The 16,585-nt window shown below is 53.3% G+C and overlaps 2 protein-coding genes across 6 annotated transcripts in view; one reads left to right on the top strand and one right to left on the bottom strand.

Annotated features, from left to right (window-relative positions):
• Positions 1-9,570, bottom strand: part of TMEM175 (transmembrane protein 175) — a 14,851-nt gene extending 5,281 nt beyond the window's left edge. For 2 of the 3 annotated variants that reach the window (XM_019712482.3, XM_019712481.3), the window contains exons 1-6: positions 9,371-9,570; positions 3,358-3,518; positions 3,108-3,146; positions 2,144-2,241; positions 364-415; positions 155-190 (exon numbers count right to left, since the gene is read on the bottom strand). In XM_019712482.3, the coding sequence (XP_019568041.2) occupies positions 155-190; positions 364-415; positions 2,144-2,241; positions 3,108-3,146; positions 3,358-3,510 (378 nt within the window). In that variant the 5' untranslated portion in view covers positions 3,511-3,518; positions 9,371-9,570. Of the gene's footprint in view, positions 1-154; positions 191-363; positions 416-2,143; positions 2,242-3,107; positions 3,147-3,357; positions 3,519-9,157; positions 9,351-9,370 lie in introns of those variants that run through there. The other variant, XM_074320003.2, reaches the window with a different exon arrangement.
• GAK (cyclin G associated kinase) overlaps positions 9,564-16,585 on the top strand; it is a 53,302-nt gene continuing 46,280 nt past the window's right edge. For 2 of the 3 annotated variants that reach the window (XM_019712469.3, XM_019712471.3), the window contains exon 1: positions 9,564-9,807. In XM_019712469.3, coding sequence (XP_019568028.3) covers positions 9,663-9,807 — 145 coding nt within the window. In that variant the 5' untranslated portion in view covers positions 9,564-9,662. The remainder of the gene's footprint in view (positions 9,808-16,585) is intronic. The other variant, XM_019712472.3, reaches the window with a different exon arrangement.

Genomic DNA, 16,585 nt, shown 5'->3' on the forward strand with positions numbered 1-16,585 from the left:
TCCCAAGTGCGAGTCCGGGCCCTGGGCCACCCATGGGTCTGAGCCTCTGAGGAGGGAGCAGCTTGGGTTTGGGGGCCCCTCCCCAGAAGCTAGCAGAATGCGGGCCGGACCCCAGGGGCTGCTCAGTGAGGCCTAGGAAATTGCCAGTACTCACTGTGAACGGGAGAAAGGTGATGGTCATCATGCAGGCCTGGGAAGCAGGAGGGGTGGCAGGCAGGTCACTCCAGGCGGGCGGGGCCCTACCCCCTGCCCGCCCAGAGGGTGCACAGGACACCGGACAAGCTGAGTGCTTCCCTTCACTCCTCCACGGAGGGTGGGGTTACACGTGGAATCATTTCCAAAGAAACAAAAGGAAAAACTCACCAGGTTGAGCAAGGCAAGTGTGTCATCTATTTTCACAACAACCTGGAACAATCTACAGGATTTAAGGAAAAGAGAAGACACGCCATCAACAAAATATGGCCCTGATAGCATCAAACATATTTTCCAGTATTTTCCCATTCAAACACCATTTAATTATGTCCTTTAAACCAAATTTAAAATACTACGCAGCGTATAAAGGTTGGAAAATGCTGAAAACATAAAGAAAATGTAAGTCTCAGGGAAACTGCCATGCTAACATGTCCACATGTCCCCTTGTCACTTACAGCCACTGCCCTGAACAGAGAACCAGTCTACCAACACATGGAAGCACTTGGTAGCTGTGGGGCAGGCCGATCCTGCTCTTGCAGCCGTAGCCATGGAGGGGGGCCTGTGTGGAGCCCATGGGAGAACACACCCTCAGGGGTCACTGGCTGCCCGTTCCAATGCTCTGGGACGTCCCCTGGCTTCCCAGGAGACCAGAAACCCTGTGACAGACAAGCTCCAACCTACAATGAATCTGTTCTTCAGGCCTGTGTCCAAAGACCATTTTTAAAAAAGGAGATCCTTTCAGGAAGGATGCCATGCACTAAACCCGTTGGAGTAGCCTATTCTGCAGAGATGGTTCTAGGTCCTGCAGGAAGGCACGACCGAAAACTGAGCAGAGCTCACTGGTCAGTTCCGGACCTAGAAACAAAAACCCTGTTCTGAGGGCCCGCCCTCCTCACCCAGCCCCTCCAGGGTGCCCCCTCAGGGCTCTGATGCCTCTAAGGACATGGCCTTCTCCTGGACTGGGCTCAGCAGGCCGCAGTGCCCCCACCTGGGTGGTCTGTGTCCAGCCAGGGGCCAACGGTGGCCCCAGGGCAGTGTTCTCTGCCAAAGTCAGAGGAAGGGGCCACGTCCCCTACAGATGCCAGCCCTGCCACGAGGGCCCCGGGGCCCCAGCAGCCGCAGGGAGTGTCCTCTGTGACCCAGCAGACAAATCAGGCGCTGTGTGGCCCTGTCCTTGCTGCTGGTAACGGGAGCCTGGCCATCAGCAGGATGGGACAGGGGTGGCTGTGACCCACCTGGCTCTGTAAACAAGGGAGGAGGAGAAAAGCTGTCCCTGGGCCTGTCCCCACCAGGAACAGTCACTGTGCTGAAAACACTGAGACACTTTTAATGCGAGTGCCAGCAGAAGGCCCTGGGTTTTCCTGAGCACCCAGCATCGCCCGCCAGAGAGCATCTCCTTTTCAAGACACTCCACACCCATCCCCACTCTATGCCTGGGAGCCCCATTCGAGGGCTCAGAGGTCCCTTGAAGCTCTGGGGCCGTTTCCCTCGGATCCTAAGGACCCTTTTCCTCCTTCACAGGAAGCATGGGTCCCAGAGCCTCATCGTCGTGGCCAGGGTCCTGGGACTGACGGGGGCCGGGCACACCATGACTGGTACAGGGCGCAGAGGGCCAGTCCCTGGTCGGGGCTGTCAGCTCACAGCCCTTCCAGAGCCCTCCCGATGCTGTCGTGAGGTGGCAGCTCTGGCCAGACCTGCAAACATGTCGCCCCCTTTCACTGCCCCTGGAGCGGTCAGCTCTGCTGTTGCCATGCGCACAGGAGGAAGCAGAGGCTTGGAGGAAGCACTTGGGTGATGGGCGGGGAGGGGCTCAGCCTGGAGGAGAGGGGCTGCTCGACACCCCGACACCCTGAGAGCGGGGTTTTGTCGCTTGCTGTGGTGCTGATGCCAGCCAGGTGGGCTGCACCCACTGGCTCACGCACTGAGGGGAAGCCCCGGCCAGACCCCATACCTCGTGTGTGCTGCCCAGGCCACGGTCACGATGAGAAACGTCATCAGGTAGACAGCAATCCTGGTTGCTAGAAGTTTCTGTATGTTTTTGTCAAATTGCTGGAACAGAGAAAAGCGTCACCATCACACAGCTGTACTCCATGGTGTGCGGTGGCCCCCAGTGGGGACAGGGCTTTCCTGAGCCCAGCGGGGTCCCTCTGCGGGGGGGCGGAACAGAGGAATCGGCACTGGGCCCTCAGTCTCTGTGCTGGGTGCCAGCTGCTCATGCCAGGCTCCACCTGCATTCCTACTTAATTCCCAGCAAAACCCTACGAGAAGCACTGTTACCTTTCCAGACGCAAAAGCCAACTCTGAGCAGCCCCACAGCCCCCACTGACAGCCGGGCTCAGTGTGCTGGTAGGGACTGGACCGCAGCCGTGCGCGGGCTTGGCAGGCCCGGCACGGCCACCCACGCCTCAGCCTCGAGGACACCCCTCCACGCGCAAGGAGGCCCCAGGGACTTTCAAATGACTTCTGAAATCATGTCCAACCCTGTTGCTATTTAACTTACAAACAGAAATATTCCAAGTTGGCTGTCAATGGAAACTGCTTTAGAACACTGTTCTCACTCACCTCTGTGACAAAAACCACCCGTGTCCCTGTGCGTCCAGAGGGCCCAGGTGGGGCATCTCCCTGGAGGCCGTCAGCTGTGGGCCCACTGGTCAGACAGGCAGGCCGCCTGCTGCTCCCTGAGCACCCGCTGTGAGGGACGCTCCAGGGCCTACGGTGGAATCTGCGCACCAGGACCCGACTCGACCCGGGCAGGCTCCTGCACCTGCCTTGGCTCCCGAGGACTCTGCCTCTGTGTGCAGGCCGGGCTGGGGGCTGAGTGCTGTCCCTCCTGTCCTGGCGCCTCGAGTGGAGCCCAGATTTGGGCTCAAGGACCCTGAGCCTGACCCCAGACATTGCAGACTGTGCTCAAGTACCTGCTCCGGGGAGATCTCCGTGTGGGTCACCGGCAGGATCTGCAAGAACAAAGACAAAAGGGGCTGAGGCCACTTCCTGGGCTGGGTGGGCACTGACTGCTTCTCCAATGCCACTCCCCCCACCCCTACAACTGCCTGAGGGGCTGGGGAGCCCAGGATGCAGCTGGGAAGGGTCAGGGTCTGCTGGGAGGATGTGGCTGGGGTCCGTGGGGGCTGGGCAGGGTAGGCTGCGCTGCACGGCCCCACAGACCATCACGGTGGCGATGATGGACAGCAGTGCGTCACTGAAGTTGAGCATGCGATGGGAGTGCTGGGTTCTGTCGGCATCGTCCTCGTTCCTCGTGCCCGTGGGGGAGTCTCCCTGCATGTCCAGGGCTGGGTCTGGGGTCCGGGGCCTGGACATGGTAGGGCCTGAGAAGAAGCACAGGTCTGAACATGCCGGGGTGCTACTGGGGGGCTGCCCCTGCTGGCTTCAGGGGTGACACAGGGTGGGAAGAGTCCCTGCCCCTCTGTTCAGCCTCCACGAAGAGCACCATGTCATTGCTGAACGCCGTGACCTAGGAGACGTGCTCTGTACCGCAGCTACCCTCTAGAAACAGGAGAGGCAAGAGAAGGCACAAAGGACATACGGTGGGTGCTCTACACGTGTCACCAGGTAAGGGGCCCAAAACCCTTGTCCAACACCAGACGCTGTGCTGTCAGACGCTTTCATCCTAAACATGGGATGTCCTATAGGACCAAGTGCCAGAGGCCCTGTGGGGGCCAGATCCAGCCTCCCCAATTCCTCCATTGCTGCATCTCAACTGTGCAGGGCAAGCGGCCGTCCGTTTCTCTGAAGGGGGCTGCACTACCTCTGTACTCTTTGGGGGAATCAAGCCCTAGGTAGGAAGGCAGCTGCCATCCTGGCCGTTCACCTGCCCGCACCACAGAAGGGTGCTGCCAAATGGGGTCCTGGATGTCAGCCCAACAGGGGAGCCGGGCCACCTGGGTCCAAGGCACACAGCCAGCAAATGCCCCAAGCACAGAGCTCCCTGGACATCTGAGTATCAGAGGCGTGTCTGTGAACACAGGTGAGAGGCCACTAAGGGTGGCTCTGGTGCCTCTTGGGAAGACTCCAGCTGTGACGGGAGCCCCAGCTGCACGGGGCAGTCCCCTCACTGCAGGGCCCTAGGCTGCCCCAGGAACTGTGGATGTATACTGAAGCAAGTGAGTGACCGCCAGAGTGGCCATTCGCAGAGCTGGGCACCATCGTGGAGGTGCTGTGGGCAGTAGACACAGCACGTCAAGGTCAGGCTCGAGGTAGGGGCTGGGTTCCCAGCAAACGTTGTTGGAGGACGAGGTTGTCTGACAGGGCATGGGGATAGCAGGACGCTGTCCGCAAGGGGCAGGCAATTGAGAAGAGCAGCAGGGTCCAGACTGCAGCATGACCAGGGCTCTCAGACGAGAGGGCTCTCAGACGAGAGGGCGGGGGGTTCGTCAGGACGGTGGTACAGGGGGCAGACCTCCTGAGGTGAAGGAAGCTCGGAAGGGACAGGGTGCCCTGCGTTCCCCCTGCAGAAGACACTGCTGACACTGCAAAGCAGCAGGAACTGGGACAGGGAGGCGGGTCACTGAGATGCAGCAGCTGCTACCCAGAGTGCCAACCCTCACCATGACGATACAGAGCAGACAGACAGCATCCAAAACCAGTCACAGAGGGTTATCGGTCATTTCTGAACAGGAAGAACCCAGTACGAATAAACACGTAAGGGATTGGCGTCACCAGCAACCAGGGGTGCAGTGGAGACGGGACGCTACTGAGGTCTGCAAGTCAGCAGTTAAGAGGCAGGGTGAGGGGATACGAGCTCGGCAGGAAGGGGTGCCCCTTTCGCTCGGAGCCAAGGGAACAGGCATACGCCCCAGTGCGCATGCCCACGAGGCGTCAGCCCCGAGGGAGGCGTGTTTGCGCCTCTTAATGATAAAAACATTCAACAAACTAGGAACAGAACTTCCTCACCCTGATAAAGGCAGTCTACTATAAAAACCCACAGCTAATGCCATACTTAATGGCAAAGACTGAAAACTTCCCCCTAAGATTAGGGATAAGAGAAGGGTGTCCGCTGTAACCAATGCTATTCGACACTGTACTGGAGATTCTAGCCAGCGCAATTAGGCAGGAAAATGCGACAGAAGGCACACAGACTGGACAGGAAGAAGTAAAACTATCTCTATTTGTAAATACATGATTTTGTTTATGGAACATCCTAAGGAATCCACACAAGAAAACTGTTAGAACTAACACATGAGTTCAGCAAGGTTGCAGGAAATAAGGTCAATATACAAAAATCAAATGCATTTATACACACTAGAAATAATCAATCTAAGAATAAATTTAAGAAAATTACATTTATAATAATATCAAAATACTTAGAACAAATTTAACAAAGGCAGTACAAAGCTTTGTTGAAAGAGATTAATTAAAGACCTAAATAAATGGAAAGACATCCTCTGTTCGACTGGAAGACTCAGTATTAAGATGTCACTACTTCGCAAATTGATCTACAGATTTAATGTAATCCCTATCAAAATTCCAAATTTATATAGTGTTGGATTCAATTTGCAAAAAAATGTTTAAAAAATTTTTTGTATCTATGTCTGAGGAATATTAGCCATTAGTTTTCTTTTTGTGTAACATCTGTCAAATTTGCTATCAGAGTAACACTGTCCTTATAGAGTGAGCTGGGAAATCAATTTTAAGTGTCTGCCTAGAATTGGTATTACTGTCTCCTTATATGTTTGGTGGAATTCCCAGTGAAGACACCTAGGTCTGGAACTTCCTTTGAGGGAATGTTTTTAATTACAAATTCAATGCTTTAATAGACATAGACCTATTTAGCATATCTATTGCTTTTCCAGTGAGCTTCGGTAGTGTCTTTCAAGGAATTTGTTCCTTCAGTCTCAGTGGTTGAATTTATTGGCATAGTTGCTTGTGGTCTCTGATTATCATCCTTTTAGCTATGATGTCATCATTCTTATTTATGATATTGTTAATTTGTCGTGTCTTTGCTTGTTCAATTTGGCCAGAGATTTCTCTATTTTATTGATCTTCTCAAAGAATCAGCTTTTGGTTTGATTTTCTCTATTGTTTTTGTTCTGTTTCATTGCTTTCCACTGTGATATTTGTTATTGCTAATATTATGTTGAGCAAGTATTAATAATTTATTATTTTATTATAAATTACATTTTTGTACTTCCTTTGGATTTTATTTGCTTTTTTCCCCTACTTTTTTTTTTTTTTTACTTAAAACAATTAAATTTTATTCTCTCAATTTCCTACTTTTTATTTTATTTTTTAAAAGATTTTATTGGGGAATGGGAACAGGATTTTATTGGGGAATAGTGTGTACTTCCAGGACTTTTTTCCAAGTCAGGTTGTTGTCCTTTCAATCTTAGTTGTGGAGGGCACAGCTCAGCTCCAGGTCCAATTGCCATTACTAGTTGCAGGGGGCGCAGCCACCATCCCTTGCTGGACTCGAGGATTGAACTGGCAACCTTGTGGTTGAGAGCCCACTGGCCCATGTGGGAATCAAACCGGCAGCCTTCGGAGTCAGTAGCATGGAGCTCCAACCGCCTGAGCCACCGGGCCGGCCCCTCAATTTCCTACTTTCTTAAGATGAATGCTGAAGCTACTGATTTGAGATCTATCGTGTTTTAGCCATATTCCACAAATTTTGAAATGCTGCATTTTTATTTTCACTCAAACTTCCAATTTCCCTTTGATTTCTCCTTTGACCCATGGGTGATTGATCAAAAGTGAGTCATTCAGTTTCCAAATATTTGGATGATTTTCTAGGTACCTCTTGATTTCTAACTTCCTATCCTTGTGGTCAGGGAACTTATTTGTTTCATATCCCATAATATGATCCATCTTGGTAACTTGCTTACACTTGAAAATGTGTCTTCTGCTGTTATTGTGTAGAATGTTACATAGATGTCTTTAGGTCAAGTTGATTGATGGTGATTTCTGGGTACTTGTTCTATCATTTACTGAGACAGGAGTATTGAAATCTCCAACTGCAACTGTGGGGTCTCTATCTGTCCTGGCAGTTCCATTAGTTTTGCTTCATACATTTTAAAGCTTTATTACTGTGTGCGGAACTGCTTAGGATACTTATGTCTTTTTGATGAATTTAACCCTTCATCACTATGCAATGATCCTCTCTTAATTTCTGGTAATATTCTTTGCTATGAAATCTACTACAGAGCTACACATTTGGGGATGAAGTCCATAAATTCAGTTTCAGGCATGTATGTATGAGGTGAGATATCTCAGAACAAATGTCTGAGAATTCAGGAGAGAAGTGTGGCCTGGAGATATCGATTTGGGTCAAGAGGGTGTAACTAGGGCATCTAGGGCAGTGCCAGTTTATAAAGGTGCTCCATAAATACTTATGACATAAAAAGTCTGAGTCGACTCTGGCTTCCAAAGTAATTACACTATTTAGAAAGCTCCTCCCAATCCTAGGTCACATAAATTCATGGCCTCCAAATTCAAATGAACCCTCAAACTTTATCATGCTTTCTAGGTGAGTTTTCCACAAAACTATTACCGATTTTTCCACACTGGTTAAACCTTGGCTTTCTCATCTCCCTTCTCATTTTCAGTAGGTGTTTTCTTTTCCTCACTCACAATGAAAATAGGAGCCATTAGAGAATTCTTTCACTTTCATTCCAATAAACACATGAAATTACCTGCAACTACCACCCATCTTCCTTTCCTCCTTTCACAGTGAAAAGAGTTTTCCTATGTCCACAGTAAAGGATGCCTCCCCGTGCTCTGGAGGTCATTTCTTCCTATCTTCGAGGGGACCTCACTCCATCACTCCCCCTTCTCCTATACCAGCAAACCTCTCTTTACTGCCCCCCTTCCATCAGCTTCACACTGCTCAAGACTCCCCCATCTCACAACATCTCAATACCACGTCATCAATCTGGCTCCCACACTTCCTTCTCCACAGCCAAACTTCCTGCGTTATCACCACCTCTTTATTTTTTCTCTCCTTCCGCGTATGGTGACGTCCGGCTTGCACACCACCACTGCAATGAAACCGTTCTTGGCCAGATCACCAACAGTCTCATTGTTGCTACATCCAAGGCGCATCTCATTCCTTTTCCACCGGACTATTAAGTGGACACTTTGCCTTTCTGTCCCTGGAAACACCCTCTTTCCTTGGCTCCATGACACAATGCTCCCTTGGTTTCCTCCCTGCTCCTTCTCTACGTGCTGGTCTACTGCCCGGAGGCTCTAAGCCTTCTCTCTAACCACGCTGTTCTCACTGGTGCTCCGGCTGTTACAGTCAAGCGCCGTCTACATGCTGAGGACATTGATACCCGTCTCCAGCCAGTGCTCCGGCCTGAGCTCCCCAAACTTGCACTCCATTTACCGGACAAATGCACGAGTTGGAAAAGCCCTATGACTTGTGTGGCATTCCAGCGTACCACCAGTTGACCTTGGCCAAGTAACAACGTTGTTGTTTTCTCATCAAAAAAAGGGGTGGGGGATTAATCAGACTGCCTTCTTCTCCTAGATACTCAAAGGTCATTAAAATGAACCACTGCATAGAAAGGTGTCGTAAGCAATAAAGTACTGTACAAACTAAACCCCTGTTATTATAAAGATGGTAACACATGTAGCTATCTGCTGGAAAGAGAGTTTTAATAGCTTGGAATGCTGGGAAGATTAAGATGGTCACGGAGGCTTTTGGATTCATTTGTCAGTTTGCAAATAAACAGGCCACGGATGCAGCCTCAAACGTCTACATGGACCAGAGAGGTAACAAAAATGAGCCAAGCTGGTCAGGCGAGTGACTGTGTTACTTGAGGGGACAGCTCTAGGTGATGGGTGACACACGGGATTCTGGGTCCAGCTTTGTCTACAGAAGCTCGCTGGAAAACTGGGTTTTTGAAGTTTAAGTCTCTCAGTCTTTCGGTGACACCCAATTCTTTAACATCTATGTGGGCCCCTCACCAACCCGACAGGCCAGGCACGTTCACGGTGCTCCCGATCTTACTCAATGTCGCAGGGCATTTCGGTCACCGTGAGGCAAAACTCAGCCTTTCCCGAGGGCTGTGACACCGCGCGCCGCGCGCCCGCCACCCGCCGCGCACAGGGCCGGCTCCGCCCGGGGAAGCGCGGCGCTCAGTCGCACGGGACACCCTGACAACCAGTCTCCGCAGACGCGACCGCCGGGGGTCGGTAGGAGCGGGGCCAGGAGCCGCACTACCTGGGCGGAAGTCGCCGCGGACACTCTTCGGCACGTAGGTGCTCGGATCAGCTGCGAGCCAGGACCGGTCGCACGGCGCTCGGCGGCCGGAAGTTCTCCGCGAGGTGAGCGCGACCAGGGCTCTGCGCACGCGCAGCCGCCCGGCGCGGCGGAAGCGAGGCGCCGGCGTCCTTCCGAGTTTGCGTCAGCGCGTCGGGGCGGAAGCTGGTGCGCCTGGGGCCGGCGGTAGCGGAGCGGACCCCGACGCCTCAGGACCCGCGTCCCCGCTCGGCGCCCGCAGCGGGCCGCCGCCATGTCGCTGCTGCAGTCGGCGCTCGACTTCCTGGCGGGCCCGGGGTCCCTGGGCGGCGCTGCCGGCCGCGACCACACCGACTTCGTGGGGCAGACGGTGGAGCTGGGCGAGCTGCGGCTGCGGGTGCGGCGGGTTCTGGCTGAAGGTGAGGCCCGGGCTGGTCGCCGAGGGTCAGCGCGGGGCGGACGGGCGTGCGGCCGAGCCGGGCGAGGCCGGGGAAAGGTCGGGGTCGGGGGCGCGGGTCGGGCGGCGCAAGGTGGTCGTCGCCGCAGTTGTGGGGCTGACCTGCGGCTGGTGGAGGGGCCGTGGCCGTGGGCAGGTGGAGAGCGCGCGTGGGTGAAGAGCCGCAGTGGAGGCAGATGGAGGGGGACCAGAGGCTGCAGTCTGGAGGCGAGCGTGAGACGTGGCCCTTCCTTTCACGTCGAGGGCTGTTGTGGGGGCGGCGGGACAGGGCTGGACCTCGGGACAAGGCGCTGGCGCCCCTCAGCGGAGTGTGGGTGTTGCGCACCTGATTGTGGGTGTTCTCCGTCCTGGTCGCCTTGGCTGTTGGGGCAAACAGGCAGTGCGTGTCCCACAGCCCTGCGTCCTCCTTTTTGCCGCCGAGTGTGCCCCTTGCCTCAGTCTGACTGGCCAGCGATGGAGGCATTTCCGGGTCAGTTTGTAATTGGTCAGCTTTTCCCCACACGGTGTTCCGGCTTCCCGAATGCCCTCTCCCTTACTCGCAGAGAACCTGCCACTAGTGTTGGTGCAGTCCCCTTTCCCCTGGATTCTCCTTACGGTTTGTTCGTTGGCGTCTACGGGGACATGTCAGATTTCACTGGTCGTGATGCTCGCTGGCCACGCACAGTTGGCACAGTTGGCGTTGGGGCTGATGCCGAAACAGAACTCTTTCCCTCACATTAACACGGGGTGAGGGACTGGTACAACGCGAAAGACCAAACCTGTCTGTGGAAGCTCTCAGGGCTGTAGCTTCAGCTGTCACCATGGCCACCCCTGCTGCCGTTTGGGCTCAGTTTGAAGCGGGAAACCCGCTGACCGTTCTGCTGTCATCGGTCCTAAAGGCTGGAGGGGATGTTCTGTCTGGAGGATCATCACCCGCTTTTTCTCCACTCTGGTCAGAAAGAAACATTTGGGGTGTGATTTGGTGAGAAACACCCCAGGCTCTTCTCCTTTCAGAGGTACCAGTGCCTCTCCTAACATGCTGAAGTCTGGTGTCCTCTCACTCCTGCTGGAACGACGAGAGTTCCTCCAGACCAAGTCATTTATTCTGAAAATACCAGGCAATTATTTTGGTTCTTTAAGAAATTCACAGTGCACAGTAGGTGGCCCCTGCCTTATAGAACTTAAAATAAGATACATGCTCCAATGACAGAGGACAGCACCGTGCAGCGGGACCCTCGTGCAGGGGGACCCTAGGGGAGGAGCAGAGAGTGGGGAGGGTTCCCAAGGGCCAAGCTGAAGTGGGAGGGGCGTGAATGCACCCCTGCCAGGGCCAGGAGCAGGGCCAGGGGCTAGGAGGGGTAATTGCAGATGGGAGGTGGGTCACGTAAAGAGGGACCCGGGCCCATTGCTAGGTGTCCAGGAAGACAAGGAATAATGACCACCCCGGTTGTGCAAAAGAGCCTATTCCCTTTGCTAATCAGGCAAGTAAGGAGGTAAAAATACAGTTGTGAACTGTAGATTTCCTCCTTTTAAGCTTAATAGGTGGCTTGAAGCCTCAAAAGCTTGTGAAGTGTCTTTCTGAACTGAAACGGTAAGAAACCTGTAGGAAGTCTTGCACATAAAACAGCAACCTCAGCACATAGGCTGTGAAATACAAGCTGTCGTGTATAAATATGGGGAACGTCCCAAGCCTAAAGCTTGGGTACCGATGTTGAGCATTTCAGAATTCTTCAGGTTTTGAAAGGTAACATGTGTTCTGTACGTGTTGGGATACTCCCACCGGGTTGGGAAGTATTCTGTAATCAAATACATACATGTATTAATATGTATGAGTAAATGCGTAACTATCCTCACTGTGGGCTAATTACGTCTTTAAATGGCCCCACATCAGTTCATGTCAGGTCTTACCCCAATAAATCAGGTTTTGCTGTCAAACGATTTAGGAAAAAGAATATGGGTTTTCATAGCTTTTTGGAATTTGTACCTATAGCATGAAATGGGTTGTAGGCAGAAATATATGTGGAGTGAGATAGCTTTCTAATCTTTTCAGAACTTGTTCTCTAAGTTTTCATTAAAAAAAAAAAAAAAAAAGGAAACTCCTGGGTGGACCCACAGTATCAGAGACGCTCGGCCGAATGGGTTCTGGGGTAGTTCCTGGGTCCTCCTGCTATGGATCCGCTGACTCCCATGTCCTGCTGCCAGAATGGGTGCCTGAGGTGGTCACCGCTGCCAAATCAAGTGCCCGTCAAGCACAGCAAGGCCCGCTCGGGCTGCTTCCTCTCCGACTCACTGGCAGCTAGGTGGACAAGATGGTATGTGGGCAACTCTTCATGAAAAAAAGACAAGGCCACACACCTGTCATGGAATCCGAGTGTAACTGGTCACGTGTGTTTACCTAGAGGTTGCTTGGTATTTCAGTCAGTCAGTACCTGTTTGCTGGGACACTTGTGTGCCATGCATGGCCTTTGATGAACGTAATGTGGTTCTTGCTCAAGGTTGTGTGTTCTCTCTGGGGTACCGTGAGGGTACACCTCATACCAACTCCGGGCCATCTGTTTGCAGTCCTAGCCCCACCCCCACATCCCCCTCGCTGCCACTGCTTTTGGAGGGCTGTTCCCTTCACAGCATAGAGTATTGTGATGGGCAGAGGGTGCAAGACTACTCCGTATGGACTGGTGTTCACAGGACTGATACGACTCCTGGCTGCACATTTTGGAAACCCCAGAGGTTGGCCAGATGGAAGGAGAGGATCTTTGTTGGGCCAGGACACCCTCCACAGGTATCCACAGTGCAGTGTTTTTTAGGTGGACCATAGAAGATGGTTCCGTGGTCACGGCACGCTGACATTATAGCGCGTCCCCTTTCCACGTAGGAAGCTGTCTTGTGCTGGGTGTCTTCTCACATCCTGGTTTTATCGGCCTTGTTTCATTGTACCTGTCCCTGGACCCAGAGGCCTGAGCAGGGGCTGCTCTCCCCACTGTCTGCCCCACTCCAAAGGTCCCTCAGCACTGCGTTGTCCTTCTGTCATTGGAGCGTGTGTCTTAAGTTCTACAAAACAGAAGCCACCCAAGGGTGCTGAGCGGAAGTCATCATTCTCCAGTGACCAGGGTCTTCGCAGCAGGGCTCGGGAGCCTGGCGTGTGGCCCACGTCTCGCACCTGATGAATTGCTCCCTCTTAGTCTCCTTGCTTGCAGGTTGGTGGCTTTACCATCTGCCCCTCGTCTGCTGTAAGTAACGCCCACGTGAAGCAGTGAGCGTGGCCACCACCCCCACGTTTGTGGGGCTCCGGCTGTTTGGCAGGCAGAGCCTGGTGCTTCCTATGGACTGTGAGCCTGACGGTGGCTGAGGTCCGGGCTTGCCAGAGCCACCGACTGGTGGGTGGTAGAATATGGGCTGGGGGCCCAGGGTCCTTGACGTCTGCCAGAGCACAAGTTCTGAGTCTGTGTGACAGCCGGGCTGTCTGTCAAGCTGGTCCTGGAGGGAGCAACGTCTCAAGCACATGCAGGTGGCAGTGGACTCCTGAGCTGCTTTGCACGGGGCATTGCTGGGGCGGGTGGGAGCTGAACACAGCCAGAGCTCAGCTTTCCGCTGCTCCACGTTGACGGTTTACAGTAACCAGCACCCCTCCAGGTTCTGCCTGCGGCGTGCAGGTGCCTGGAGTGGGACGCCATGGGGGGACGTCCCCCCGAGGAGGTCGCTGTGGGGTGCCCTGGCCTGCTCCTCTCTGGGCTCCCGCTGTCTGCATGGGGGCCTGTCCCTGTAAGACAGCCAGTGACCGTGTGTGTGTAGAATGTGGACTCTGCTGATTGACAACCCACTGAGGTCACTGAATGGGGGGTGTGCCCCTGGTGCTCACTGTCCTGGTGCTCGATGCCCTGTGCCACCCCGTGTCTGGGACCCTTTGTGGCTTCCCTGCCAGACTCTCGTCCCCATACACGTCCCTTGAAGAGTGGCGTCTGGGTGTTGACCAGTGTGTCTCTGGCTCGTGCATTGGAGCACCTGTCAGTGCTGGTCGGCCTTCTGCCCTCCCGCCTAGAGTTGCGCACTCATGTCCTGCGCCTAGTTTTGTTTAACTTAAAAACAATTTACATTGAGGTACTGATGTACAGTAAAACATGCAGAATTTAAGTGCTTTGACAGGTGCATGCACCTGTATAGCCAAACACCTGTCGAGATGAAGAACCAGGAGTCACCCCAGAAAGCCTCTCATGCCCCCCTACCCCCGCTTCCGGAACATTCCCTGGCATGCCGTGCTCACAGGGCCGGCACCGTGATTCTCACGTGCACTCTGTCCATTGCCGCAGTTTGTCCATCCACTCGCTGCTGACGACGTTTGGGTATTTGCATGGAGCTGTTATGAATAAGTCTGCCAAGAGTACTTTCTTACGTTTTTTGGGGCCTTATGCTTGCCTTTCTCTCGGGTAAAATACCTCAGTTGCCAAGCACCTTCCCTCAAACTCCGGTGCAGCCTGCACCCCAGCAGCACAGAGACCCTTCCCCCACAGTAGTGCCACCTGCACCCCAGCAGCGCAGAACCCCTTCTCCCTCCCCAGCAGTGGAGAGACCCTTCTTCGCACTCTTGCCAGCATGCACTGCCGTCTGTCATTTTCGTTGTGTCTGTTCGTGTGCGCGCGCACTCATGTCTACTTGTGATTGGATTTTCATTTGCCTGATGAAACCACATTGGACATTTTTCACCTGCTTATTAGAGTCATGTGTCTTTTGTGTGTAAAGTGTCCGTTCCAGTCTTTTTCCAATTTCTTACTGGCGGGAGTTGTGGGGGTTTCTTCTCCTGAACACAAGTCCTGTTTTTATATGACGCACACATGTGCTTGAGGAAGAGAGGCGGCCACGGGTGGGTCACTGCTGCCCCCACTGGGCTGCCCTGGAGCCGTGCTCAGCCTGGGCAGTCAGGTGTCTGTGCCTGGTTCCTGTTGCAGAACATACCCAGGGAAGTGACTGCACACTATGGTATCTTAGCGTGCATGGCCTGTCTTTCCCTGATTCGTTTTACTCGCTGTGTTGTTATTTTCACTTAAACTTAATTTTGAGATAACTGCAGACTTACGTGCAGTGGTTGGGAGTGACGCAGAGATCCCAGGACACTTCGCCCAATTCTCTCCATGGTGACATCTTGAAAGCTAGAGTGAGGTCACCTCCAGGATCTCGACATTGATACATTTAAGACACGGAAGTTCCCATCCCCACACGGGTCCCTCATGTCCTTTCCTAGGCACACTGTGCCCTGAAACCACTTATCTCCCCATTGCTCTAATTTTGTCCTTTGAAGAATGCCCCACGTGCTTGTGGAGTTGGCTCTCTTCACCCCCCACTTCCCACCCCACCCCGGCTCTGAGAGCCATCCAGGTGGGTATGTCCATAGTTTGTTCGGCACCAACTTTGCCTGCGAACGGAGTGAGCTGCTGGGGGCGCTGCCTCTTTAGGATGCCCGCCCCCGGGAGCAGGGCCACTTCTGTGGCCTCCTCTAACTCTGGCCACTTCCCTCGGCACCCTGGCTCCACACACAGTCACGTGGGGGTCGGGACTTCCACCCGTAACGTCTGGGGGACAGAGCTTGACCCAGTGTCTGAGTGGCCTGGCCAGCATTTGTACCGTGTGTTTACGTGCTTGTTCTCAGAGGTGTGTCGTGGTACGTCCCTGCAGTTTTGCTTGGTGTTTCTCTAAGGCTGCCATGTGCTTCTTCCGCCCGTCTCTCCTCATTGGTGAAGTGTCTCTGTGTCTTTTGCCTATTTTCTAATTGTATTTTTGTTGTTGCTGAGTTTAAGGGTTCTTCATGTACTGTAGATGTGAGTGCTCTGTCAGACTGTCTTAGTCAGCAGCCTGTCTTTCCACCCTCTAAACAGGGGCTTTTGCAAAGTTTTTAACACACTTGCCTGTGTGACTTGGCTTTGCTGCCGAGTCTAGGAACTCTGCCTCAATGTAAAGCAGGCAGATTTTCCCCTGTGCTTTTTTGTAAGTTTCCTAGCTTTACATTTGTACACTGAGTCCTTGTTGTAAGGTGTGGTATTTAGATCAAAAGCCCTTTTATCCATTGCCGAAGGATATCCAGTCGCTCCAGCACCATTTACTGCAAACGCCATCCTTCCTCCGTGGGACCACCTGTGTGTGTGTGTGGCTCTCTTCCTGGGATTTCTCTGTTTTGCTTCACTGATGTGTGAAGCCGCCCCTGCCCACACGTCTTCATTTGTGCAGCTGGAAGGCAGTCCTGAAACGGGCACGCTCTTGTCTCATTAGGAAATTTCAACAGTGCAGACCAGCGGGCCAAGTTACAGAACCCACGTCTGTGCTGCACCCCCCAGAACTAATCAGCATTGGCTCAGGCGTTGATTAACGGGACCTCACAGATACTGTCGGAAGTTGCGTGACCTCTGTCCTGCTGCGTTTCCTTCTCCAGAGGCAGCTGCCAGTGTGAATTTGGGCGTGCACCCTTGCTCTCCTTTGCCCCTTTGCCTGCCTGCGCCCCTGTCCGCAGCCCGTACAGAGCCTGCTCTTGGGCCGTCAAATGCAGTATGAACGGTAGAGTGCGCTCACGTCTGCTTTTCCCTTGGGATTCTGCTGCCGGGGCCTGTTCATCTGCCCAGTCCCCGTCCGACTGCCCGGTGCGCGTCAAGACTGTTCTGGGTGCTGGTGGCACAAATGTCAGTGACAGGGATGAAATTTCTGCCTCGCTGAGTTTACAGTCTGGTGGGAGGGACAGTAAACAGGTACCCAAACGAATGTGTGATACATTGTCACATATC

This window comes from Rhinolophus sinicus, chromosome 1, assembly GCF_057876585.1.
Source record: "Rhinolophus sinicus isolate RSI-liver-muscle chromosome 1, RSI-T2T, whole genome shotgun sequence".
NCBI lineage: Eukaryota > Metazoa > Chordata > Mammalia > Chiroptera > Rhinolophidae > Rhinolophus > Rhinolophus sinicus.